General features: G+C 45.9%; 1 protein-coding gene across 5 annotated transcripts in view; it reads right to left on the bottom strand.

The window, feature by feature from the left end:
- Nucleotides 1–7,259: 7,259 nt before the first annotated feature.
- The window catches only part of ARMH3 (armadillo like helical domain containing 3), a 284,642-nt gene continuing 265,248 nt past the window's right edge, over nt 7,260–26,653 (bottom strand). For all 5 annotated transcript variants that reach the window (XM_033941140.1, XM_033941139.1, XM_033941138.1 and 2 more), the window contains one exon: nt 7,260–8,778. In XM_033941140.1, the coding sequence (XP_033797031.1) occupies nt 8,686–8,778 (93 nt within the window). In that variant the 3' untranslated portion in view covers nt 7,260–8,685. The remainder of the gene's footprint in view (nt 8,779–26,653) is intronic.

Genomic DNA, 26,653 nt, shown 5'->3' with positions numbered 1-26,653 from the left:
CCATTTTAGCCCCTAGTCCACCCATTTCCTAGCAACTACAGGACTCTATCATATACTCAGCCACCTCAGCAGCAACCTTGTCAAATCTTTATCCCTAAGCAATAGACTCTCTGAAAAACCAGATTCTTTAAAAATTTTAATATATCTTACCATCAAGACTGTCTATTCAATGTTAAATGTACAGTGCTGCTTATGCCTTTCAGCACTTTCAGCTTTAAGAGTGAATAGTGTAGCTCAGTGGTCTCAAACTCAAACCCTTTGCAGGGCCACATTTTGGATTTGTAGGTACTTGGAGGGCCTCTGAAAAAATAGTTCATGTGTTATTAAAGAATTGACAATTTTGCATGAGGTAAAACTCTTTATAGTTTATAAATCTTTCCTTTTGGCTAAGTCTTAATAATAATATTGTCATTTATAGCTAAAGAAACTGTTTTATTTTACTTTTGTGATTATGATAAACATACTGAGGGCCTCAAAATAATACCTGGCGGGCCGCATGTGGCCCCCGGGCCACGTGTTTGAGACCACTGGTGTAGCTGGTTTTAAGAAAAGTTTAGACATGTTCCTGGAGGAAAAGTCCATAGTCTGTTATTGAGAAAGACAGGGGGGAAACCACTGCTTGCCCTGGATTGGTAGCATGGAATATTGCTACTCCTTGGGTTTTGGCCAGGTACTAGGGACCTGGATTGCCCACCGTGAGAACGGGCTTCTTGGCTTGATGGACCATTGGTCTGATCCAGTAAGGCTAGTCTTATGATAAATAGTAGTGGTCGTAGTAGGGCTGCTGGAGAATCTCCTCCTCAGTAGCAGTATTACTTATGGGTTGCTTCTGCAGTTGCCAGTGTTCCACATATCCTCCTGATTAAGGTGGCTCCATGTGGACTGCCTTTTTTGCTCTCTGCCTCCTTCCAGCAGACACACAATGATAGCTGCACAATGACCATAAATTCCCCTAATTGCAACTATCTCCTAATGATACCCATCATAAATGAATTTCTCCTCTCTCCAGCTCTTTTTTTATCCACCTGCATCCCGACACACTCAATTCTCTCCTTTCCTGCTTTATACCCCTCCCCAACACATACACACTTGTTGCTCCCTCCTAGCACACCATCTCTTGCTTCCTTCAGAATCCCTCCCCCAACATACAGACATCGACCTCTTGCTTCCCCCTACCCACCCCGGCACAGACACACTCACCTCTTGCTCCTCCCACCAGTGGCATACATCCACCCACCGGCACAGACACACCCACTTCTTGCTCTCTCCCCTGTAGCACACATTCACCTTATGCACCTTCCTGTTTCTGCCCCCCCCCCAGCATATAGAAATCTACCTATTGCTCCCCAACTGTCTCCCAGCACTGATGAGAAGAAAAGCGGTTGTGAGTAGGCCACAGCTGTCTCCCCTGCCACTTTGGTGCTAAACACAAAATTTAAACCGCAAGGTTTCCCAGTACCAAGTGATATAAGAAGCAGTTATAGCCTGATGCGCAGCCATTCTTCTTTTCTTTCACTTCTCACCAGGCCTGGGCAAAGTGTGGCCAAGCGTGCCTGCATCAGAAGGGCAGCTTTGTTGGCGAGAAGGAGGAAAAAGTACTTATGTCAGTACTGTCCACAACCCCTTCCTTAATGTACATGTCCTCAGGGCTGCAAAACTTAGGTACCAGGTCCCCTTTTCAAGCTGCCATGGTGACCTGGCACCTGGAGTTTGCTGAGCCCTAATACAGATGACAAATACAGACTTTACTTCTAAAGTTTGTTGCTAATACTATGTAAGTTAGGAATAGTTGCAACGAGCCTGAGGCAAGGCTTAGTATTCAACAAAATCTTTATACTTAAAAGGGCCAGTAATAAACAGAACGACAAATACAAAAATAAATCAAATGTATAAATATAAAATGGAAAATGGCTGGGCAGGAAGTGGTACAGTGGAAAAAGATCTACAGGGTGAGAATGAATAAAGAGCTCAGGACTAGGAAGACATTTGTTAGTGCACAATGCATTATTTGGATGACCTATGCTGACTCAGCAAACATATCACAATCTCTATTGGAACAAACTGTAAATTAGCTTTAAGAATATTTTAAATAAGCTTCCGTGGACCAATACAAGAATCTAATTGTCTGTTTCTAGAAGTTTAAACAATCATACTCTGGAAGTGGAATGCAATTCTGCAATCAGACATCAGAGAATCAATTGATTTTATGGTTGTGAATGAAACATACAGGCACAGTACAATCAATCCAAACCAAACCAGATCAGCATGCCAAGCTAACTTAACATCGTTGGACACAGAATACCATTCATCTACGGTATAGCTAATGAAAGGTTTTATTTTCACCACAACTGAGAAAGGGAGACTTTCCTAGAACAAATAAAAATAAGACTGGCATTTTATTTTAAAAGATTCCTCATAATAGAACTGCTCAGGCTATTTTAGTCTGAATGTAACTGTAGAGGGAGTGTCTTTGTGATGCCAATGACCACTGTGAAAACTGAGATTTCTGTGGCATCATTCAGATCTACACAGGTACATTCCAATTCTAATGCAATGCTAAAGTTCTAAAAATAGATGCATTAAAATGAATGAAATAATGTTAACGGGGTTACCTCCCCGGTTAAGCGCCAAAAGATATTGCAAACCTTAAATCGCCATAAGGCACATATTGCCTTTCTGCAGGAGACACATTTGACCTCTCAAGAGCATGATAAATTCACCAAATGGTGGGTTGGATGGGTTCTGGGAGCGGAGGCGTCCTGGCGGAAGGTAGGGGTTTTGATTCTCATCCAGAAAACTTTAGATGTGATGTTGAAAGCAGTATCTGCAGATCCCTCTGGACGGTTTGTCTTGGCTCATATTGTTTTAGACCGGCAATCTCTGCTTCTTTGTAATATCTATGCGCCGAATGTCTATGACAATCAATTTTATGGCTCTTTGTTTAAGGCATTGAGTGCCTACCCTGATGTGCCTCGGGTGTTGGGGGGCGATTGCCTCTTCTAAGGGTATTCCTTATCTTTGCTCCTCTCTAGATCTCGTGGACGTTTGGCATACTTTGCACTCTGGAGAGCATGAATATACCCATTTGTCTGGCGCTCACGGTACTCAGTCTCGGATTGATTACTGGCTTTTGTCGACTAGCCTATTTTCTTCCACAACGGCTGTGGGTATTGGTCCCTATTGTATCTCGGATCATGCTCTTATTTGGTGTTCCCTGTCTGTAGGGTCAGGTGCGCCTGATGCTCGACGCTGGCGTTTTCCTCCGGCTTTGTACAGGGATCCTGGGTTTCTTGATCATTTGCTTAGGAAATGGAAGGACTATCAGATTCATAATGAGGCTTATCTGGAGGACCCCTTGCTCTACTGGGATGCTGCTAAAGCAGTTTTGCATGGTGAGATTATTGCTTATGCTAGTTTTAAGAAAAGGGCATGCGATAGGGAAATTCTTTGCCTGGAGAGGCAAGTTCGGGCGGACCGGATGTGGTATGCTTGCCATCCCACCCCTTCCCGGAGGAGCACTCTGATGGCCTCGCAGGCCTCTTTAAATGAGCTTTTACAGCCCCGTACCGCCTGCACCCTTCAATATTTTAAACATCAATTTCATCTACATGGTAATAAGGGCGGGAAACTCTTAGCTAACCTGGTCCGTACCTCTGATGGCCCACGGCGGGTGCTCTAGGTAATGGCGGAGGGGGAGGGGTCGGTTTGTACTAATGCGGCCATTGTGAAAGTTTTTCGCCAGCTCTATCAGAGGTTATATGCTTGTTCTACGGCCCCGTAGATGCCGAGTGAGTTGTATCTCGATAATATTTTGACTCCTCGTGTTTCGGTTATTCACCAATGGATGTTGAACGCTCCTATCTCAATGGAGGAGGTGGCTTCGGTGATCCAGTCTAGTGCTCTTTGGAAAGCCCCTGGACACAATGGTTACCGTGCGGAGTTTTATAAATTGCTCTCTCTGGAAATTACACAGGTGCTGAATTCCACCTTCAATGAGTATGTTCAGAGAGGGTCTTTCCCGCAGAGGAGAGAATCCTGCATTCATCGTGGGCCTCATCTGGGGCAGCCTCCTTGGAGCGGCTGGGGCACGGGCAGTGTGTCTGGGAGGGAATGCATGGATGGGAGAACATCGCAGGGGAGGAGACATAGACATCCTGGGACTGTCGGCCAAGTCTCTTCCCTGAAGAAGCCCTTTTTCTGGAAACTAAAATCTTGTTAAAATGTTTATTTTATTTTTATTTTTCCTCTAACTCTACTTTTCACTTCTCTATTACCCTCCAGGTACTTTAGTTAGATTGTGAGCCTTCGGGACAGTAAGGGAATTTTTCAAGTACCTTTCCTATTTCTAATCTTAATGTATATTTTCTGTAAACCGCTTAGAACCTAACGGATGTAGCGGTATATAAGAAATAAATTACATTACATTACATTACATTATCACAATCTCTGCGGCATGCACATATCGTGGTTCTTTTGAAACCGGGAGGGGATCCCACCTTGCCCAGTTCTTATCGACCTATCTCCCTTCTTAACACTAAATTGAAATTTTTCGCTAAGATCCTGATCTCATTGCCGATCCTCAGGTAGGTTTCATCCGTAATCGTCGGGTGGCCCGTTCTCTTTGCCATATTTTAACTTCTATGGAATACGTGGCTCATGCTCGTCTGCCTTCTCTGTTGGTTAGCTTTGATGCGGAGAAGGCATTTGATAAGGTCTCTTGGACATTTCTGTTTGCCACGTTGCGACATTATGGTTTTGCAGGATTTTTTCTAGATGCTGTCTCTGCTCTTTATGCCTCGTCTTTGGCGGCTGTTTGCTTTAATGGGTTGCTTTCTGACCCTTTTGACATTCAGCAGGGTACTCGGCAGGGGTGCCCCTTGTCCCCCCTGCTGTTTGTTCTTACCTTGGACCCTTTAGTGCGAGATGTTCTGCATAATCCAGACATTCCTAGGGTATCCATTGGCGCGGTGGAATTTAAATTGTCAGCATTTGCGGATGATCTGGTCCATCTTACTCATCCTGTCTAAGTTTGCCTGCTCTTTTGATGGTGATGGCTGAATATGGGGACTTTTTGGGTTTTTGGCTGAATCTCGAGAAGTCCTTGGCCCTTCCTACCCTCCCGGATCTTCGGGACACCTGGCCAGGGGTCTTCCTGCTGAAATGGGCTGACTGGGCTTTTTGTTATCTTGGCATTCAGTTGACTTCTTCCGTTTCTTCTCTTAAACAGGCTAACTTGCGTTTGCTCTTTGACACAACATGTCGCCACTTGGATGGCTGGAGATTCTTTCCCCTTTCGGTTCACGGTCGTATTCATCTTTTTAATCTGGTCGTTTTTCCTCACTAGCTTTATGTTCTTCAGGTATTACCCATCCACCTTCTGCAAAAGGATCTCCATACGTTGCATCAACTTCTCTCTCGGTTTCTTTGGGGGGGGGGGAGAGAAAGCCTCGCATGGCTTTTCATTACTTGTTGGGCTTTTAGTCACGGGGAGGCATGGGGGTTCCTGATCTGAAGAAATACAATTAGGCTTGCTTGCTTCGTTACTTGGGGGATTGGATCTTGGAACAACACACCTATACCTGTTTTGATTATGAATTTGCCTTCTACCATCCTTGGCATCTGTCTTCTTTTGTTACATGCTCCTCGATCTTCTCTCCCATCCCACCTGAAATTGAGTCTTTTGCTGGGTTCTCTTCATGATTGCTGGAGGGCTTTGGTGTTTGGCCTGGGGGGGGGGGGAACCTGGGAGTGTCTGATTTACTGCCCCTGCAGGGGAATCTTCACTTCTTGCCTGGCCGGATGTCTGCATCCTTTAGATGCTGGACCTGATTATCACTTTGCTGGAGCATGTTCTTACCCCGGAGGGTTCGCTTCCCCCTTGGCACACTTTTCAGCTACGCCATGGGATTTGCGATACTGATTTTTTTGCTTACTTACAATTGGATCATTATGTACGCTCTTTGGCGGGGAAGGTCTGCAACTGGATTTGGGTGGTAAGCTGCGTGCCTTTTTTGCTCCCTTTTCGGAAGATGGCCTATCCGTTTCAGTGTTAAATCAGGTGTTGCCCCGCCTTGGATGTGGGACTCTCTGTTTGCTCGTTGGGCTTTGGACTTGGGCATGCGACCCGTGGATCTGGATATGGCCTGCCTTATTAAGTGTCTTCCGACCCTTTCGGCTTCGGCTGAGCTCCGGGAGTGTCAGTTTCGGGTGTTACATCATGCTTATTTTCTGCAAGTCCAACTTTTTCACTCGGGTTTTGCAGACTCGCCACAATGTGAGAAATGTACCAGTGCTCCTAAGTCGTTTTTCCATGCCTTTTGGAGCTGTTCTGTGGTCCGGGCTTTCTGGAGACAGGTGACTCGCTACTTGGAGCTTCTGTTGGGCCGCTATGTACCTCTGACTCCGGCAGGGTTTTTGTTAGATAAATATGAGGCCTTTCGTTTTCCCCCGGGGGTAGGTCAGTTATTTTTGCGGAAAGCTAGCTTAGTGGCTAAGAAGATTATTTGGGGGGAATGGGTTTCGGATCGGGCTTCTTCTTATTGGGCTTAGTGTAACCGTTTGCATGCTTTGATGCTGCTTGAGAGGGATCGAGTGCATCATTCATTGCATCAATCGAAGTTCTTTTTGCAGGTCTGGGGTCCTTATATTTACTCTCTGTCTCCCCGAGCCTGCAGTTTGATTCTTAATACTTTGCCTATTTGATTCCTGAGTGGTGAGGGGTTTGCGGCCTAGAGGTGGTCTCTTCCCGGCTTTTTGCCCCTTTTTTTCCCTTTCTCTCTTTTTTCCTCGGGAGGTCTATTTTCTGCTTTTTTGGGGCTCATCAGAGTCCAGGGCCCTGAAAGTTCTGCTTTTGCTTGGTTCCTGTTCTGACCTTCCTTCTTCCTTATCTCTTTTGGTTCTGGTTGAGGGGGGAGGGGGATTCTGGGGCTTGGGATAGCGTTGCTGTGTGTCTTTTTGGTGCACATGTATGTTTTTTTTTCTGATGTGGATGTGTTCATTGCCTTTGCTGTGCTCCATTCACCACTGTTACCTGTAACCCTCCCCTCGCGGGCTGAGGTCTATCGGACACCGGGACCTGGGCTTATTCCCGCATTGTTACCTTGTTCATATCCTGTTGCTATGGGAGGGGACTTGTCTGTGGGGGATGGGTTCTATTGTGGTTGCTTTCCCACATTTGATGATGTTCTGTTTGCTGTTTTATTGTTGGTGCCTATTTTCATCAATAAAAATTGTTTGACCTAAAATGAATGAAATATTCATAATGATTCCAGTAGTTTAATGCATGGTTGCGCAATCACACTATGCGCAATGGTTATTGAAGCTCCCTATTCATGATATAAAATTACATAGAAAACAAGAATGAAATAAAAGAATGAAAAGGTATCACAAATAATGCAATCAAGTGTCAACATAAAAGAAACCTATATATATATATACACAAACACAAACATATTCAAATTACTTTGTAAAATAACCTGTTTCATTATTTTTGTTTCTTAATCCACTGGTTGCTGTTGTATGAATTCAGAATCCTATTCCATCACTTTTACAGTGCAAGTGTAATGCCAGTGTTATCTACTGCAAAGCATGATGAGTGATTCTTTCGTTCTATATTGTACGCTCTTATTCATTTTGGGACAATATTTAAAAGTCCTGCATTGCTTGCAAGTGAACTTTCAAAATGAAACTCCACAGGGAATATCAGCATCTAGCTGGCACCATGAATACTTCTGTTCCAATTGGTTTTGCAACTCTCATCATAAAGGACACAGGGGATTTCAAAATAAACTCTTGCATGTTGCTTGCTGGCCCTTTACAGCATAAGTAGAAAGATCTGCACTTTGAAATCTGCAGAGAGGTAGGGTAATTTTTAGCTGGCAATTATACTAATAATCCCATAACTGCTTAATTACTAAAGTAAGAATCACTTGAAATTTGGCCTCCCCATGTCTTGAAGATATTAAGAAAAAAACAAACAAATGTTGGAATAATATTTCACAGAGCTGCATTGTTTCCCTTCAGCATTTACCCTATTTATACATATTTTTAACATTACTGTCTGAATATAAAAGCAAACAAAACACGCATTATAAATAAAAGGTGGAAAACCACAAAAGGTGTTCTTTACCCGCTACAGACATTTTTCTTGTGTCTAATATATGATGCTCAGAACCAGACAGACCAGTTAATTGTGCAAGCGGGTTAAATTATACAAATATTCATCCACTGGAAGATCCAGCAACTCACATCCAAATAGAGCACTTTAGTAAAATCATTTACAGTACCAAATCACCTTTTTTATTCCCTCCTTTTCTTCTTCTTTGTCATCTTTTCCTTTTGCCCACAAAGAAACCAATCACTCCAACAAGACGACCAAGATTTTTTTTTTAAACCTACTTTGATCAGATTTCCATACATACTCAAATTACACATAAGAAAATAACACTACTGACATAACATTTGGTTCTTTTTGCCTGCATAATAAATTTGAAAATGCACATCGTGGAAGTAAAAACTCAGCAGTGATTTCTTCTCCAGAAAGTGCTGGGCAGCACTCCGTCAGTTTTAAAGGATGGGCTGAACTGGACAAGAATAATGACAATACTGTAGATTTACAATGTTGTACAAAAGCTGCTGCTAGCAGACAGGCTTAAACAGAGGCACCACCCAAAATATGTGCCAGTTTCATGAAATAGTAGAGAATTCTTTCAGTAGAACTTCTTGGCTTAGAGTATTAAAAGCAAGGTTCTTCCGCACATTGATGCTAATAGATCGAACCTGAAAGAAAAAGAAACACCATAATAAGTTTTCAAGGAGATCATCATCAAGGTGACAGAAAAGAAAAATGAATCGAGAACTGGACTGGAAACCTATTTGGCTAACTGGAGAAATAAAACCTTACATAGACACAGTGGCGTAGTTAGGGGAGGAGGACCACCCCGGGTGCAGTTTTCGCAGGGGGCATTGGCACCTCTCCTCTCCATCCCCCTCATATCTCTTGAAATGTTTGCCAGCGTGAGCAGCATCTTCCACTTGCAGCTTGCGCTGGCTTCGGCTCCCTTCTGACATCACTTCCTAGCCGCGGAACTAGGACGTGATATCATAAGAGAGCCGAGGCCAGTGTGAGCAGCAAGTGAAAGATGCTGCTCATGCCGGTGAACATTTCAAGAGGTACGAGAGGGGCTCTTAAGTGGGGGGGACGCTCAAGTGGCGGGGGGCGGTGATACCAGGTGCCACCGCCCTGGGCGCTAACCTCCCTTGCTATGCCACTGCATGAACAATACCTTAGAGCAGGGGTGTCAAAGTCCTTCCTCGAGGGCCGCAATCCAGTCGGGTTTTCAGGCTTTCCCCAATGAATATGCATGAGATCTATTAGCATATAATGAAAGCAGTGCATGCAAATAGATCTCATGCATATTCATTGCGGAAATCCTGAAAACCCGACTGGATTGCGGCCCTCGAGGAGGGACTTTGACACCCCTGCCTTAGAGCAAGGATAGAAGCAACCTTTGAAAGTAATTGCTTACTAATTACGCTGTTCTTAACACTAAAGGTAAAGAGTGATAGATTTGATATTCTGCCTTTCTGTGGGTACAAAGCTGGTTTACATATACGAATATGCAGGTACTTTCTCTGTCCTTAGTGGGCTCACAATCTAAGTTTTTTTGTGTACCTGGGGCAACGGAGGGTTAGGTGACTTGCCCAGAGTCATAAGGAGCTGCAGTGTGAATGAAACCAGTTCCTCAGGTTCTCAGACCACTGCATTAACCATTAGGCTACTCCTCCACTCCACTAGAAACAGATGGGAGAAGAACTTGAGTTTTTAATGTTAAGTTTGAGTTATAATGATTGGATTGCAATACTGAGTCAAACAGATAACAAGGGCAGGTATCATGAAATAATTTAAAAGAAAGATAAAGTGATTTAAATTCAGTGTGTGTTACATTTGGCAGAATTCAGCATTCCTCCTGCCACAGACATTCAGGGGTGGGGGAGCTTTGTGGGGTTCAGACAGGAGGGAGTGGACATCCCTCCTACTGGTTGTCTTCGCAAGTGGGGGGGAGGTTTCCTTTCCGCGGCTGCTAAATTGATCGCGGCAGGGAGATTCCCTTGCTGTGATCAGCTCAGCAGCTGCGTCTATTTGAAATGTAGACCAGCATTTTTGCTGGCCTACATCCAAGGCATCTATCGCAGCCCTAGGGAGCGCCTAGGGCCGCCTAAGCTCGCCTAGGGCCACCTAAGCTCGCCTAAAGCCACTTCCAGGTGATACCACGCCCTGCCTTTGGCAAGCTTAGGCACCCTAAAATGCCATTTATAGAATTTGACCCTATATTCCCTTGTCTAAGTGTTCCCCACATATTCCGATGAACCCAAATCCCATCAATCCTGGTATATGTTTGACAAGCATGGGAGAAGTTTGTATAATTTTCCCGATTGCCATGCAACAGTTGCTAGCTCTCTACTAAATCTAAGCATTTCATAAAATTCAAAAAAGCTGTCCGATGTCATTTAGCATATCCTCCTCCACCCTTACAGTGATCCAAAATGCTACTGGGCATTACATTAAAATTTCCACTCAACCAAATAGAACCCCCACAATAGGCTTATCTCCCTACAAAAAGCAGAATAAAAAGCTGCTTGCCCTGAATTTGGAGAATATACATTTATAACAGTAAACTCTTGCCCCTGGTACACTCCCTTAATTGCTAAGCATCTTCCTGTCTTGTCCCTATAAGTCTGATTTACTACCAAACCCACTCCTCCTGCTGTTCGATCCCCCCCCCTTCATGATGTACCCAAATCTGTTCAAAATATTTAGTTTGTAACAAATGTAAGTCTCTCACCCTCAAATGAGTTTCCTGTAAAAGGCATATATCCCAACAAAAACTACTGTATATATTTCCTTTAGGATAATACTCTGTTTACCCAGATTATTAAGGCCACTGACATTCCAAGATCCAATAGTTAACCCCCTTCCTCCCTTTCTGTGTATAGGGCCTTGCACCTTCCTCCTCCCTCCATAACTCTTCCCTGCCCCCCCCCCTTAAAGAACATGCTGATCCTCCCCTTCTCCAATCAGCCATCTCAAAAAGAAATGTTATTAACCCCAGAAGGCTAAATGTATTCTACTGTCCCTGCTCCCTCCGCATCCCCAGCAAACACACTCATACACTGAAACAACCACTAAAACAGGCATAAGAACATAAGAATAGCCTTACTCACAGTGGCCAATCCAGGTCACTAGTACCTGGCCAAAACCCAAAGTGTAGCAATATTCCATGCTATCAATACAGGGCAAGCAGTGGCTTCCCCCATGTCTTTCTCAATAACAGACTATGGACTTTTCCTCCAGGAAATTGTCCAAACCTTTCTTAAAACCAGCTACAATATCCGCTCTTACCACATCCTCTGGCAACACGTTCCAGAGCTTAACTATTCTTTGAGTGAAAAAAAATTTCCTTCTATTGGTTTTAAAAGTATTTCCATGTAACTTCATCGAGTGTCCCCTAGTCTTTGTAATTTTTTACGGAGCGAAAGATCGATCCACTTGTACCCGTTCTACTCCACTCAGGATTTTGTAGACTTCAATCATATCTCCCCTCAGCTGTCTCTTTTCCAAGCTGAAGAGCCCTAACCATTTTAGTCTTTCCTCATATGAGAGGAGTTCCATCCCCTTTACCATCTTGGTTGCTCTTCTTTGAACCTTTTCTAGCACCACTATATCTTTCTTGAGATAAGGAGACCAGAATTGAACACAATACTCCAAATGAGGTCGCACCATGGAGCGATACAGGGGCATTATGACATTCTTAGTCTTGTTAACCATCCCTTTTTTAATAATTCCCAGCATTTTGCAAGAAAGGACAGCACTCCCACTCATAACCTGTTCTAAACCTATCAATAAATTGAGATCAACGTCCAAACAAATAAATGCAATACAAGTTCAGTCAGTCTGTCCAGTTGTCAATTTAGGCAGCTTCTTCCCCCGTCATCAAGCCTTTTGCCAGACTCCAGCCACTTGGGAGGTCTCCACAAAAGATCCCGATGTAGTAAACTGAAATGGCACAGGGCAGCACATTTCTTTCAGCGCAGACCAGGTTTCTTTCACCACCTGTACTTTACTGGATTTAACATTTACTGTTATTCAAATACAAAAAAAGAAAGAGCCACTAGTACCTATGGCCCTCCAACTTCAGGACACGGCTAACATCCTTAAATACTCTCCTTTTTTGAACCATAGTCCAGGCCAAATCCTGATAAATGCCCACTGAAAGATCTTTCCAGTGAAACTCTGGGGATTGTCACGCTTTGATAAGAATGCATTCTTTCATATTCTAGTCCCCAAAGCAGACAATAATACCTCTCGCAGAGGATCCCTTAGCAAGCCCCAGACTTCGATGAGCTCTATGAATGTGAATCTCTTCTGCCAGTTCTTCCCCAGCCTCTCACAACACCTGAGCACAAAGATCCTTGGCCACTGCTTTGCAGTCCTTAAAAACTATCAGTTTCAGATATTCTTTTAAATCATAAATTGCAGCATCGGGATCTATTCTCCAAATCCTCAACCTGGTTTTATAGATCCTTTATAATAGTAGCATTGGAATCCACTTTGCTCCGAATCTCTCACATCTCTGTCGAAATAGCAAACACGTGTTTCTTTGAGGCAGCAACATGACTTCCCAAGCCATGCACCTCCGCTCAAATCTCATTCAAAGCTGTTTGGACATCCTTCCAATCTCCCACCATTTCATTCTTTAAGTACTGAAACCAGGTTTGTACCATTGTTTTTGTGATCTCCTTCTTGTCCAAATTTGAAAGTTAAGTATTCCTCATCATCTGATTCTGAATGAGTCGACGCCATTTTTTTCTGCTCCAACAAAAAGGCCCCGAATCCACCTTCGGCTTGTCACCAGGCTTGGTGGTGTAGTGAAATTTATCCAGCTTCTTTCTAGTACCATCAGAAGATATATTTGGCTCTTCTGTTAATACAGCCACAATATCCGCGGGAAATAGTTTATTGCGCAAATTACAACAGACCCATCAGAGCTCCCAAATCTGGAAGCCATTCTGTGGCGTGATGTTACTTTCTCATTGCATGCATGTTTTGATTTCTGAGTTTGTACCTCATCAACTGCTTAAGAAATATTTTCTACATGCGAACACGAACTGTAACTCCAGCCAACTGGCATACTGTGTGATCTGCCCATGCAGCAAATTTTATATTGGGCACACGAAGAGGGCAATTAAGTTGAGGGTTACACAACATCTTAGTAACATACATGTACATCTTGGCAGAGTACAGACGTCGTTGGTTTCTCATTGGCAGTAATTGGGTCACAGTGAAGCTGAATTCCATTATAAGGTGTTGAGACAGATTAAGCAGCCAGGGGGAGGTAAAGTTTCCCAACACTTGTTGTGGATTGAGCAACAATTTATTTTTACTTCACAAACTCTAGTTCCCGAGGGGGGAGGGGGTGTTTGAATGCAGAAGTGGAGTAGTTTCAGTTGTAGCAGTGTGCAGACTGAGGACAGTGTGCAGACTGAGGCTGTTCATTCACTCCTTCTGTGGGGTCCTATCACCGCTCATGCCAGGGAACTTTAAATGTGGATAGTTGATTTGGTTTCTTGGTTTTTAGTTTTCTGTGGTAATGGGAAGATTTGTTTTAGAGAATAACACGGTGACAAAATTAATTCATCACCGTTCCCGTCCCTGCGGATAACCACGGGAAATAAACCCATGTCATTTTCTAATGTCTATTTCATCCTCTGTCCTTCTACACCAGCATTATTCAAAGCAAAGCTTGTGGGTCAGTAGTTGTGGCCATTCATACTCTGATTCTTCCCTCTTTCCTTAAAGAATGACATGAAGATGGTTTCCTGCGGTTATCCATGGGGACGGGAACGGTGATGAATTTTGTCACCATGTCATTCTCTAATTTGTTTCTCCTGACTCAGGTAGTGGTTATTTTGGATAATTTATTTTAAGGGATTTGTTGTATGTTATGAGGGGTTTTATTAACTTGCCAAGTACCCCTCTTCACATGCATTCGGGGACCGGTCCCGTTCCCTCCACTGTGATCCCTGCCATCTCTTCCTCCCTCCCCAGCCCAGCGTTATCTCCCCCCACTTCTGCGATACGATACCACTCACTCAAACTCCTTCTTCTGTCATGTACTTGTCTGAAGTCAGCTGCCACCGGAGCCCCGCCCCTTCTAACACGACTTCTTTCTCAGCCGCGTTCACTTCTGCTGGAAACAGGAAATGCGTCAGGTGCGTGCATATGCAGGAGGAGGTGAGTTGTGGGGGTGGCCACTAGAAAGGGAAGAAGTTGCGTTAGGTGCGATAATACGCAGGAGGAGGCAAGTTTATGAGTGAAAAATGCTGGATGGTGGCTGGAGCTTTGGACTCATTCGTTATCAAGGTTCACTTTACCTTTCTTTTACTGTACTGTATTTGAGTGTTCTGAATTACAAAAAAATCCAGTGTATTTAGTGTTAAAATTATTTGAAAATCTGAGTTTGTGGGACTAAGGAACGGATTAATCCCGTTTCTATTATTTTCAATGGGAAAAATTGTCTTGGAATTCGAACGTTTTGGAACTCGAACGGGGTTCTGGAATGGATTAAGTTCAGATTCCAAGGTATCACTGTATTTTGAGGACTGTTTCTGGCTTCCCTGGGCTGCATTGGCCGAAAAAAATGTTTCTGGGGCCGCACAGACGCGCAAACTCTGCAGCAAAACAGAGGAGGGAGCCAGCAAGATGGTAAACACCCAGGGACAGTAGAGTAAAACACTGCATCGCCCTTGACTGGGGCCGCACAAAATACTTCATGGGGCCGCAGGTTGGACACCCGTGCTTTAAAGTTTAATGTTCTTTAATGCTTTTATAGACTGTGTACTGTACAGGATCCGAGTTACATACATATTCAAGTTAAGAACAGTTTAAAGAACAGAACTTGTTCTTAACCCGGGGACTGCCTGTATTGGTGTTAATACACAGACGCCAAGGAGTTCAGTGAAAGTGGTGAAGCCACCGAAAACATTGTGCAGATGAGTATTTTCAATTTATTCAGTAGCAGTGGTGTTATTAATTTGGACACAATGTATGAACATGGTGTGGGACTCTGGTGTAACAATGATGGTCCCAATGTAACCCTTGCCAATCTGTGACATTATGGTCATGGGTCTGAGTGCATCACAAAATCATAAAAATTTTTTTTAGATAAGTGTATTTCAGAGGTTTTTTTTGAATGCGTTTGTGTTTTTTGTATTAATACGTATTCATTAGGGATATTTTGAAAACCTGACTAGTTGGGGGGGGGGGAGAGGGGTCCCCTAGGTCAGGTTTAAGAACCACTGAGCTATCAAGCCTGAATTAATTGACTTAATAAATAATTGTACATAATTGACATTAATTTGGATTTGCCCACACATTTACTTGTGCACAATTCTATAACCCCGAGTGCCTAAATCCCATAGTGCACAACTCAAAAGGCTGCATGGCCAGAGGTGAGGCAGAGCATTCTGAAAATGTGTGGGCAGTATTATAGAATAGTGCATCTGGTAGCACTATAGAAATAATTAATAGTAGTAGTAGTAGAGTCATTTATGTGCAGAAATGCCAAGAGTTGAGTGCTCAATTATGCAATAGCACTATTTTACTTTATCCCAAGGTAAACTAATCTTTATATACCAAGCCAAAGGAAGACATACACCTAAGTCAACCTTTTGTTTCCTGGAATATTGGTAAGCTGTTACCCCGATCCTCAGCGGCACCACTTGGAACTCAAACCACTCTCATTGTTCCAAGCTTTACGTGTCAATTCGTCACTGGATCGTTTTACGTTATAACCTTATTCTTTTTATCTTTTTTCCTTTTTTTTGAAACTATTCACATTATTTCAAAATAATTTCTATGAAACTATAGTTTCATAAAAATTATTTTGAAATAATGTGAATAGTTTCAAAAAAAAGGAAAAAAGATAAAAAGAATAAGGTTACAACGTAAAACGATCCAGTGACGAATTGACACATAAAGCTTGGAACAATGAGAGTGGTTTGAGTTCCAAGTGGTGCCGCTGAGGATCGGGGTAACAGCTTACCAATATTCCAGGAAACAAAAGAGTTGAGTGCTGGCATTTACATGAGGTTTTAGCTGGCATAAATACCAGCACTCAACTTTAGGTGTGAGAACTGGCTCCAGGTGCTATTCTATAAGAATGCTAATCTCAGAGCACCTTTTATAGAATACTTCTGATATTTTCCAGGGCTGAATTTTGAGTGCCATTTATAGAATTCCCCCCTATCTTGAAAAATCAGGAGGGCTTTATTTTCTTAATCATCTGGCACAGTGAAAATAAAAAGAAAAACTGAAGGGCTGAGGAGACTACTGCATGCAGGAAGAACTGTACATGCTAAGAGGTTTATATTTGGTTCTGAGCTCTGGGAAAGCTTTGTGGTCCCAGCCTTATGTGATGACTTCACCCACTTGTGTGCCAGGCTCAATCTATTGACTAGTGTTCGAGTACTAGCAACTTGATTAATTGCATATAAAAAGAAATCGGTTTTGTGCTAGTCTGGAAAGGTCCTCCAGCTTCATCTCCATGGTTATTTTCAACATGTCCAGCCATCCGATTGCAGGTCCCCCTCTTTGCCTGGTTCCTTTGATCTTCTCAAACGTGATGTCCTTCTCTAGTGATCTCTCTCTTCTAATGGTGTGACCAAAATAAGACAATCGTAACTTCATCATTTGGGCTTTGAGTGACATAGCCGGTTTGATCTCTTCCAGAATCGATTAACATATGGATCTGGAATGCCCAAATTGTCGCCCCTCATACGCCGTATCCCAAAGCCCTTCACTGTACTTGCTTACCAAAGTTCATATATTCACAACAATAATGTGGACAATAAATAAACCACAGACACTTTATTGATGGTAAAACCAGGCTGCAGCTTTGTTTATTGGGGACAACCAATAAGCAATCAACAATTGCTTCAGCTCCCGAGCTACAAAACATTGCAATTTGACAGAACTCAAAATTGTATACCCCTGACTCTGTCACGTCAGCAAGAGCCTAAGGGGGGCATGGACCTCCATGCTATCAAAATTGTATATCCCTGACTCTGGAGAAACAAACAAAACTGCAGACTGTGTACATGATGCAGGCAAAAATTTATTGTACCAAAATTAAAATGCAAATAAGTAAAATAAAACCCTTTTACCAAGCAAGGGACCCTGCAGTTTTGTTTGTTTCTCCTGCTTGTTTTTTTCTGCAGACAAGTTGGACTTTCTCCTTTCTTTTGATACCCCTGACTCTGCCACATCAGCAAGAGCCTAGGGGGTGGCATGGACCTCCATGCTCCATTCCATGCCACCTGCATCAAGGCAGATTCGCTTACCTGAGCTCATTTTTCCTTAACTGCTCATCCCCTGATGAGCCTAGGGGGTAGGCATGGACCTCTATACCCCCCCTGTCAGGGTCACCTGACCCTCGGCATTGCCACTCAACTGAGCTGACTACTAAATACCTGCTCATCTTTCGATGAGCCAAAACCTTGTAGCTCGGGATAACCGCCGCTGCGACAACCCTCAAACTTCCAAGTGAACCCAATAAGCACAAGGGGAGGGAGGGAGGGAATGTTGCCTCCGAGGGACTGGGAAGCACACTGTTCCTTGGAGGCATGAAGAGTATATATCCCCTTCCATCATGCTCTGCTTCCCCTCTCCCTTCCAATCACTCTCCTGCCCTCCGGCGGGAAATCACATCCCTCCTCACCTTCCGCTTTTCTCCCGCTTTTCCCTACTACCTCCCTACCAGCCTTCAAGCAATCTCACTATGGGCGACCAACTTGGGCCCTCCAGGCCACTGTTATAGTCGCCTGTTGAGATGGGCTCTTTTTAACATATGGATCTGGAATGGCCAAATTGTCGCCCCTCATACCCCCTATCCCAAAGCCCTTCACTGTACTTACTTACCAAAGTTCATATATTCACAATAATAATGTGGACAATAAATAAACCATAGACACTAATATTGATGGTAAAACCAGGCCGCAGTTTTGTTTATTGGGGACAACCAATAAGCAATCAACAATTGCTTCAACTCCTGAGCTACAAAACATTGCAATTTGACAGAACCCAAATTGTATACCCCTGACTAGAGAGTTGCGCGGAGACAGAAATCCCACCCGTCCCCACCCGTCCCCGCCAAAGTCCCCGTGAGGACTCCCACCCGTCCCCGTGAGGAATCCCTCCGTCCCCACCCGTCCCCACGAGGAATCCCCTCCGTCTCCGCCCGTCTCCGCCCGTCCCCGCGAGGAATCCCCTCCGTCCCCGCGAGGAATCCCCTACGTCCCCGCCCGTCCCTATAAACTACAGAAATAGTTATTTCATTTAATTATGCTACTGAATTAAAGGCTCTGGTAGAAACCCATTTAAAAATAAGCAAAAAGACTTTATTAATTTGGAAATATTAATTGGGAAGAATACATACTTTGTAAACGGGGTTCTACCAGAGCCTCTAATGTTTATAAATTTTTATCAACACAACTAATATACTACTTTATCCTTAAGCAAAAAAATAAAAAAAAAAAGAATTTTTTTCCTACCTTTATTGCCTGGTTTCTGCTTTCTTCATGTTCTCATTCAATTCCTTCCATCCACTGCCTCTCTTCTCTCTGTGTCTTCCATTTGCTCTGTTACTGTGCCTCTCCCTTTCTCCCCCCTCCCAGATTGGTCTGGCACCCATCTTTTTCCCTCCGCTCCCCCCCATAGTCTGGCACCTCTGCCTTCTTCCCTGCCAGCGTCTTCTTCCCATTCCCTCTTCCCCATTTCCTTTCAGTGTCCTTCTCCCCCACCATCTTCCCCATGTCCTGTCAGGCAGCATCCTTCTCCCCCCTCTGCCTTCCCCATGTCCTGTCAGCGTCCTTCTCCCCCCTCTGTCTTCCCCATGTCCTTTCAGCGGCCTTCTCCCCCCTCTGTCTTCCCCATGTCCTTTCAGCGGCCTTCTCCACCCCTGTTTTCCCCATGTCCTTTCAGTGGCATTCTCCACCCCTTTGTCTTCCCCAGTGCTTTCAGGGTCCTTCCCCCCCCCTCCTCCCGTTTACCCCATGTCCTTTCAGTGTTCTTTTCCACCCCTTTGTCTTCCCCAGTGCTTTCAGCGGCCTTCTCCCCCCTTAAGCGTCTTTTCTTCTCCACTCCACCTTTCCTCCCTCCCTGCCTCCACCTTTGTGGCGCTTTTGCACTGGACCGACAACAGAACAGGCCCGGTCGGACAAATCTCCCTGTCCTGTAGCCGCGAATCTAAATTACCTTCTTACAGCAGCTGGAATAGTGAAGCTGCTGTAAGAGGTAATTTAGATTCGTGGCTACAGGGCAGGGAGATTTGTCGGCCGGGCCTGTTGTCGGTCGATCGGGGGACCTGACCGGCTGTGCACATTCTCCGGGGCGGACCGCCCCCTCCCCCCTCTTTCGTACGCCATTGCCTTCTCCCTACCTGCCCTGCCGCACACAGCCAACCGGAAGTCTTCCTGATGTCAGCGCTGACGTCGGAGGAAGGGAGGGCTTTGCTTAAGCCCTCCCTCCGACGTCAGCGCTGATATCGGGAAGATTTCCGTTCGGCTGTGTGCTACGACAGGGCAGGTAAGGAGAAGGAGACTACCCTCGTGGCTCGAGTGCACTGCGATCCAACCCCGCAGGAACCCCACGACCCTCGGAGGCGTCCCCACGGGATCCCCGCGACCCTAGGGGGCGTCCCCACGGGATCCCCGCAACCCTAGGGGGCGTCCCCACGGGATCCCCGTGACCCAAAGGGGGAACACACGGGTCCCGCGGGATTCCCGTCATCCCCGTTCCCGTGCAGCTCTCTACCCCTGACTCCGCCACATCAGCAAGAGCCTAGGGGTGGCATGGACCTCCATGCCCCATTCCGTGCCACCTGCATCAAGGCAGATTCGCTCACCTGAGCTCATTTTCCCTTAACTGCTCATCCTCTGATGAGCCTAGGGGGTAGGCATGGACCTCCATACCCCCCATGTCAGGGTCACCTGACCCTCAGCATCGCCACTCAACTGAGCTGACTACCAAATACCTGCTCATCTTTTGATGAGCCAAAACCTTGTAGCTCGGGATTACCGCCACAGGCCTGTAACATACAGGCCTCCCCATCCAAGAACAAAGTTGCAACCCAAGGGATTCAGAGAATAATAATAAATAATAATAATAATAATTTTATTTTTGTATACCACCATACCCAGGGAGTTCTAGGCGGTTCACAACAGTTAAATGCAGTACAAACAATGAAGTTGGAATTGAAGAACATAACAAAGCAATCATAGAGTCAAACAAGTTATACGTCTACAATTTAAGTGAAGGGAAAAAAAGGTATATACACGCCAATAGGAGGGAGCAACAATCTTAAAAGAATGGGGAGGGATAGTGATGGAGAGCGTTAAGGATTCGGTCTGTTGAAAAATTGAGTTTTAATCTGTTTTCTAAAATTGAGATAAGAAGAGGCATCAAGCACAATTTGGGCGAGCCATGAGTTTAGTTTGGCCGCTTGAAAAGAGAAGGTTCTTTCGAAGAATCTTTTAAGATGACACGATTTCAGTGAGGGAAAAGCGAACAGAATTATTCTGCGGGAGCTCTTATTGTTGTAATTCAGGTTGAAGTTTTGGGTAAAGATAATCCGGTGACAGACCAAATATTGTTTTGTAGCAGAAGCATGAGAACTTAAAAAGGACTCTGGATTCAAACGGCAGCCAGTGCAGCTTGTGATAGAAAGGGGTTATGTGTTCCCATTTCTTCAGGCCAAAGATGAAACGGACGGCAGTGTTTTGTACCAACCTCAACTTCCTGGTGATTTTCTTGAAGGCGCCTAAGTATATGATGTTGCAGTAGTCCAGAACACTCAGAATAGCAGATTGTACCAACAGGCGAAAAGTATTATTTAATGGTGCGGCGTTTCCAAAGCACCGAGATGCACTTCTTAAATACTAGGTCAGAGTGTTTCTCCAGAGTGAGATGCTTGTCTAAGGTGACTCCTAGTGTTTTTAAGGATTGCTCAATACAGTAATCCAGCCCATTTACATGTAGTGTAGTTTCCTTGATTTTGTCATTTGGGGCTGCCAAGAAAAATTTAGTTTTTTCTGAATTTAGCTTTAATCTAAACGCTGACATCCAAAGTTCAACCTGATTTAGAGTGAATGAGAGGGAATTTAGCAGCTCAGATGTAAAGCAGGATAGCGGGATGACTATGGTGATGTCGTCTGCGTAGAAGAAGAAGTTGAGCTTTAGATTCTGCAAGAGGTTTCCTAGGAAGGCAAGGTAGATGTTAAACAGGGTGGGGGACAAGGGAGAGCCCTGTGGGACCCCGCAGGGGTTGTCCCAACCATAGGAGATAGTATCGTCCTTAACCACCTTATAGGATCTATTTCCCAGAAACCCTTGGAACCAATTGAGAACATGGCCTGAGATTCCAATAGATGTCAAACAGTCAAGCAGAATAGAATGGTCAACCAAGTCAAATGCACTGTTCAGATCAAGTTGTAATATCAGAGCACATGAGCCTTGGCTGAAAAGAAGGTGAAGGTAATCAAACAGAGAAGTTATAATTGTTTCAGTACTGTGACCTGATCGGAAGCCGGATTGGTTGTCATGTAAGATGTTGTGTTTCTCCAAATATGTGGTGAGCTCGGAATTTACCACCCCTTCTGCTATTTTGGTTGCCAGAGGGATATTGGCGATTGGTCTGAAGTTAGATGCAATGTTAGATGATCCTTTTGCATTTTTTAAAATTGGTGTAATCATAATGTGGCCTTGCTCTACTGGGAACTTCCCTGAGGATAGTAGAAAGTTTACCCAAGTCAGCATCTTGGCCTTAAAGTTGACTGGGGCAGATTTCATGACATTTGGAGGACAGGTATCCAATCTGCAGTAGGAGTTAACATACTTATTGAGGGGTTTACTAAAAGTTTGCCAGTCAATGGTTGAGAATTTGTTCCAGAACAAATCAGCTCTGGAATCATCTGAATCTTGCAGAATGGGGTAGCACCAGTGGGGCTTGGCCGGGGTGGTTAGCGAAGATCTTAATTTTTGTATTTTGGAATTAAAAAAGTCAGCCATGCTGTTTGCAGTTAGAGTGGTTTCTTTGGGAGTGTCAGTGAATGTTTCTATATTGTATAGATCGTTTACCAACTTAAAAAGGCTGCTACTATTTGTTGAAACGTTGCCGATTTTGTGTGCATAGAAGTTTTTGCGTTTTTCTTTGGACAAATTTTTGTAGTTTTTTAGTTTTAATCTCCAGGCAACTTTATGCTCTTGTGCGCCTGATTTTAGCCATAGTCTTTCCGATTTTCTTAAGTCTCTCTTAATCGTCAGCAGCTCTGTATCAAACCAGCCCTCTAGGTTTCTAAGTCTCTTTCTACGGGTTTTGATGGGAGCCATTTCATTTAGAATGTTAGTGCTATCTTTAATCCAGGAGTTCATAAATTGTTCGGTTTCTTCATTTTGATCTGATATGATCTCATAGTGAGACCAGAATTCTACAGGATTTATCTTGCCTCTGCTAGTGTGGAATTTTTTATTTCTTGTTTTGGAGATTTTGTTTGTTGGTTTAGAGGTCTTTAATTGGCAATCAAGTTTAAAATTGCAGAGTCTGTGATCTGACCATAGTGAATCGGTCCAGTATTCTTGTTTCCAGTAAATTTTGGGATTAGGTAGTTCTCTAGTAGAGAAGGTAACTAAATCTAACTGATGGCCTCTTTGGTGGGTTATAACTGGGGGAGGTTTGAAGTAACCTAGTGAAGAGATGAGAGACCAAAATTCTGTAGTTTCTGATTGGTCGATTTTCTGAAGGTGAATATTAATATCTCCACATAATAAGTTATAAGGACTTAATAAAGAATTAGTTAGTAAAAATTCAGAGAAGTCCTCCTTGGCTAAATTCCATTTTTTTGGTGGAACGTAGAACAGTATTGTTGTTAAAGCAGCCGCTAGGGATTTGGATGATAAAGAGAGTGAGAGAATTTCTAGGTTGGAAGTAGATTTTGAACTTAGAATAGATCAGTTTAGGTGGTCTTTAAGAATTATGGCTAAACCACCCTCCCTTCCCCAAGCTCTAGCTAATGAGAACCACCTCCCCCAAAGAACTCACCATCCCGTCCCAGGCGCCATCCCACCACAAGCACCCACGAAGCTTTTGACCAACCTCATCAGCAGAAACCCCCTCCCAAACACTAGCCACTACCAACTAGTGGACCGCTCTACTCCCAGATCTCAACCACAGGACCACCAGTGTGGTTCCCGCACCACTGTCACAAATACCTATCAGTCCAATTCGGCACTCGGAAGGCCCAAAATGGCTAGGCAATCACACCCCGAACCCGGTCGCAAAACTAAATCGCATACCCCTGAGAAAACACTCCCGCAAAACCTGCAGCCGGAACAGCCCGCTGCAACATGTACAAAGAACGCTCCACACCAACACGCTCATACCCTTCACAGTGAGCTATAGCAACCAAGCCCCTGACCCTACCTCCAGCCATACCAAATGCACCTGTCACCCTGCACCCAGATACCATCCCAATAATGCACAAGCCAGAGAGTACCCCTACTCCCACACGAGTGAGCAGCCCAAAGGAGAAGCACTGAGCCCACTCCCTGAAGAGGCGGTCAAGAGAGTCACCGAGCACGCTCCCTATGCACCCCATGGTTCTACCCACCACAGGGCTCAGACGCATGCCTGAAAACCTTCCCAACACCTGCCTCATCCAAGAAACAGAAAAGGACAATCGGTACTCATAGCGGACCCCCAGCCGCTGACCAACTGTTAGGGGCACTAGTCCACTAGAAACACGGAAGTACCCACTGTGATACCGTGAGCCAGAGATACTCCGAGCCCAACTCGTAATCTGCAGGCCCCACGAACATCCCCCAGCCACGTGGACGATGACAAACAGAGCCCGCCACAGCATGAGTAGTGAAGATCCGCCCCCCACACCTATGTGAACGTATGCAGGCCCAACCGGTCCCAACACCACATCCAGCACTAACAATCCCACACAGAAGTCCCTCTACCTCCCCCACGGCAATGGGCCCTTGAACTAACCCCCACTACCCCAGGCCACCGTCTGATAGCTCAGCCCCGGCTGACCGACCCATCCAACAAGCCACAAACACGACAACAAAGCAGGGACTGACCGCCTCAGCGCCCAGAAGACCCACTACTAACTGGCAACTCCAGCAGTGACACGAGCCACCATGCCAGCCAGCAGGACCACCCAACATGTCAGGATCCTTGACCAATAGGACTGCACCACTTGACCATAGTAAAGGAACCCTGGCAAATAGGAGAGCAAAAGGGGTACACCCTCAACGAGCTACCACCCACATCCATCCCAGCATGGGCCAAAATCACCACGGCCAAAGACAGACAACCTCATCTCTGCCGTAGCCACAGAAGCCAGGGGGCAAGTCAAGATTCCCCTACCCACTTCTAGCCACTTAGGAACACTACCAGTCTGGCCACCCGGAGCATCCCCTGCTCCTACCCCTAAAACCACAGCACTGCCCAGTGCTCACAGCGAATCACAACCCCTCGGGCCAACACACATGCCACAACCCCAAACAGTTCCCAAGTCCTGCAATCCGCGGGAGCGTCAGGTTCCCTGGCACTACACCTCTACCATGCCGACATCCACCCCCCGCATGCGACAGATATGCCAGGAAACCAGTGCCCTGCGCCCCACCCAGAGACCACTCACCTGCGCATTTGCAGAACCACCCTGTGGCATGCCAGCCAAAAAGGAGGTGGTCCCGCAAACCCATGGCACCTTAACAGCAACCACACAGCATGCGCAAGCCACCTGTATGCCCCCTGAACAGCTGGGTTCTGCACCCCATAGCACCTGCAGAACCAACCAGTCCTGCCCTCCCCCAAGATCACAGAACCACTTGATCATTGCCCAAAGCCACCACCGCAGAACAGCCCTCAGTTCTGCAGCCCAAGATATCGCAGAACCACCTGGTCCTGCCCAAAAACTGCTGCCACAGAACAGCCCCCCGCTCCGCCACCCAAGATACCACCTGGCCCCGCCCAAAAACTATTGCCGCAGAACAGCCTCCATTCTGCCACCCAAGAGACCGCAGAACCACCTGGTCCTGCCCAAAACCAGTCGCAGAACAGCCCCCAGTTCTGCCACCCAAGATACCACAGAACCACCTGGTCCTGTTCAAAGCCACCGCCGCAGAAAAGCCCCCAGTTCTGCAGCATGCCAACATTGGGGGGTGCCACTGTCCAGTGGCGCCCCAACAGCAACCACACAGCCCGCTCTAGTCACCAGCGTGCATCCTACACTGCCTGGTCCCCGCCCAATAAAACTGGCAGAACCACCTGGTCCTGCCCCAAGATCCACATTTCGCAGCCGCGGAACTGCCCCCCAGTTCCGCAATCTGCCGGCAAAGGGTGTGCCATTGACCAGTGGCGCCGCAGCAACAGCCATCATACCTCATGCAGAGGAAGTGGCGCCCTCCACAGCAACCACCCTGTCACCCATCTGTATCCACCTCTCATGCCAGATGCACCTGCCAGCTCCAACGCGTCCTGGGACAATCAGCAGACTTGTCCTGAAAAAAGAACAGAAAGGAAATAGCAGCAACAGGCAAGCAATACACAACAGGGACCCTCGTTGCAGGCTCCAACTACAACCACCCCAATCCTTGCCCTGCATCCCACCGTACCCCTGCCAAGCCCAATCCACTTCCAGCGTCAAAACAAAAAGACCAGCAGCAACCAACCAGAAGCAAAGCACTGCGTGGCTCGCCCAGCCTGAAACCTCGCTTAAGGCCCCGTCCCCACAATGAAGGCAAGCAACTGACGCCAGGGACCCCACCAGACAAGAGCAGGTAAACAGAGGACTACACCCTGCCCCCCGCCCACCTAGAGGACAGTCACATCCGAGAGCTGGCCAACCCGAGTGGCAGTCAAACACGGCCACCCACTTGGGCCACCCCATCCCCTATAGCATGGCACAGCAGGAGCACAGAACACCAACCAAGGGGCAGCCCCCCATGCTCCGTACCAGACCACCCCCCCCCCCCACTGTCCTGGAGCACCCACTGTGGCAACCCCCCTCCCACTGGAACACCCAACTACCAGGCACCTAAGCTGCTGCCGACCGGGGAACCGTGCGCCTCAGCCCCGCCCCAAAATGGCCCGCCCTAGCAGCTGACACACCAGGGAAAGGACCCAGAGGAGCCAGAGAAGGTGGCCTGATCCTGCAACCACCAGAGGACGCGGCCTAACCAGGCAGCCGCTGAAGAGCTCAACCTCACCCTGCAGCCGCCGAGGACCAACCGCTGCACCTATGACCCAGCATGCCGCTCCAGCCATGCAACCGCCAAATGCCTGCGTGTGTCTGCCTGAGCATGGGCCCTCGCAGCATGAGTGACCCAGCGTGGAGGAGACACCCGACATACAGCGCCTGTAAGAGCTGCCCGCTATGCAGCCCTAAGACGCCTGGACCATGCCTCCCATGAACCCCAGGCGGACCGGCAAAGTGGAAGCCCCCCGACAGACAGAAACAGGTAAGGGCTTACCCAAAAGTTGCCTCCGATGGACTGGGAAGCACACTGTTCCTCGGAGGCATGAAGACT

The sequence above is a fragment of the Geotrypetes seraphini genome, chromosome 4 (assembly GCF_902459505.1).
Source record: "Geotrypetes seraphini chromosome 4, aGeoSer1.1, whole genome shotgun sequence".
NCBI classification, from domain to species: Eukaryota; Metazoa; Chordata; class Amphibia; order Gymnophiona; family Dermophiidae; genus Geotrypetes; species Geotrypetes seraphini.
This window is presented reverse-complemented; position numbering and strand designations above follow the sequence as displayed.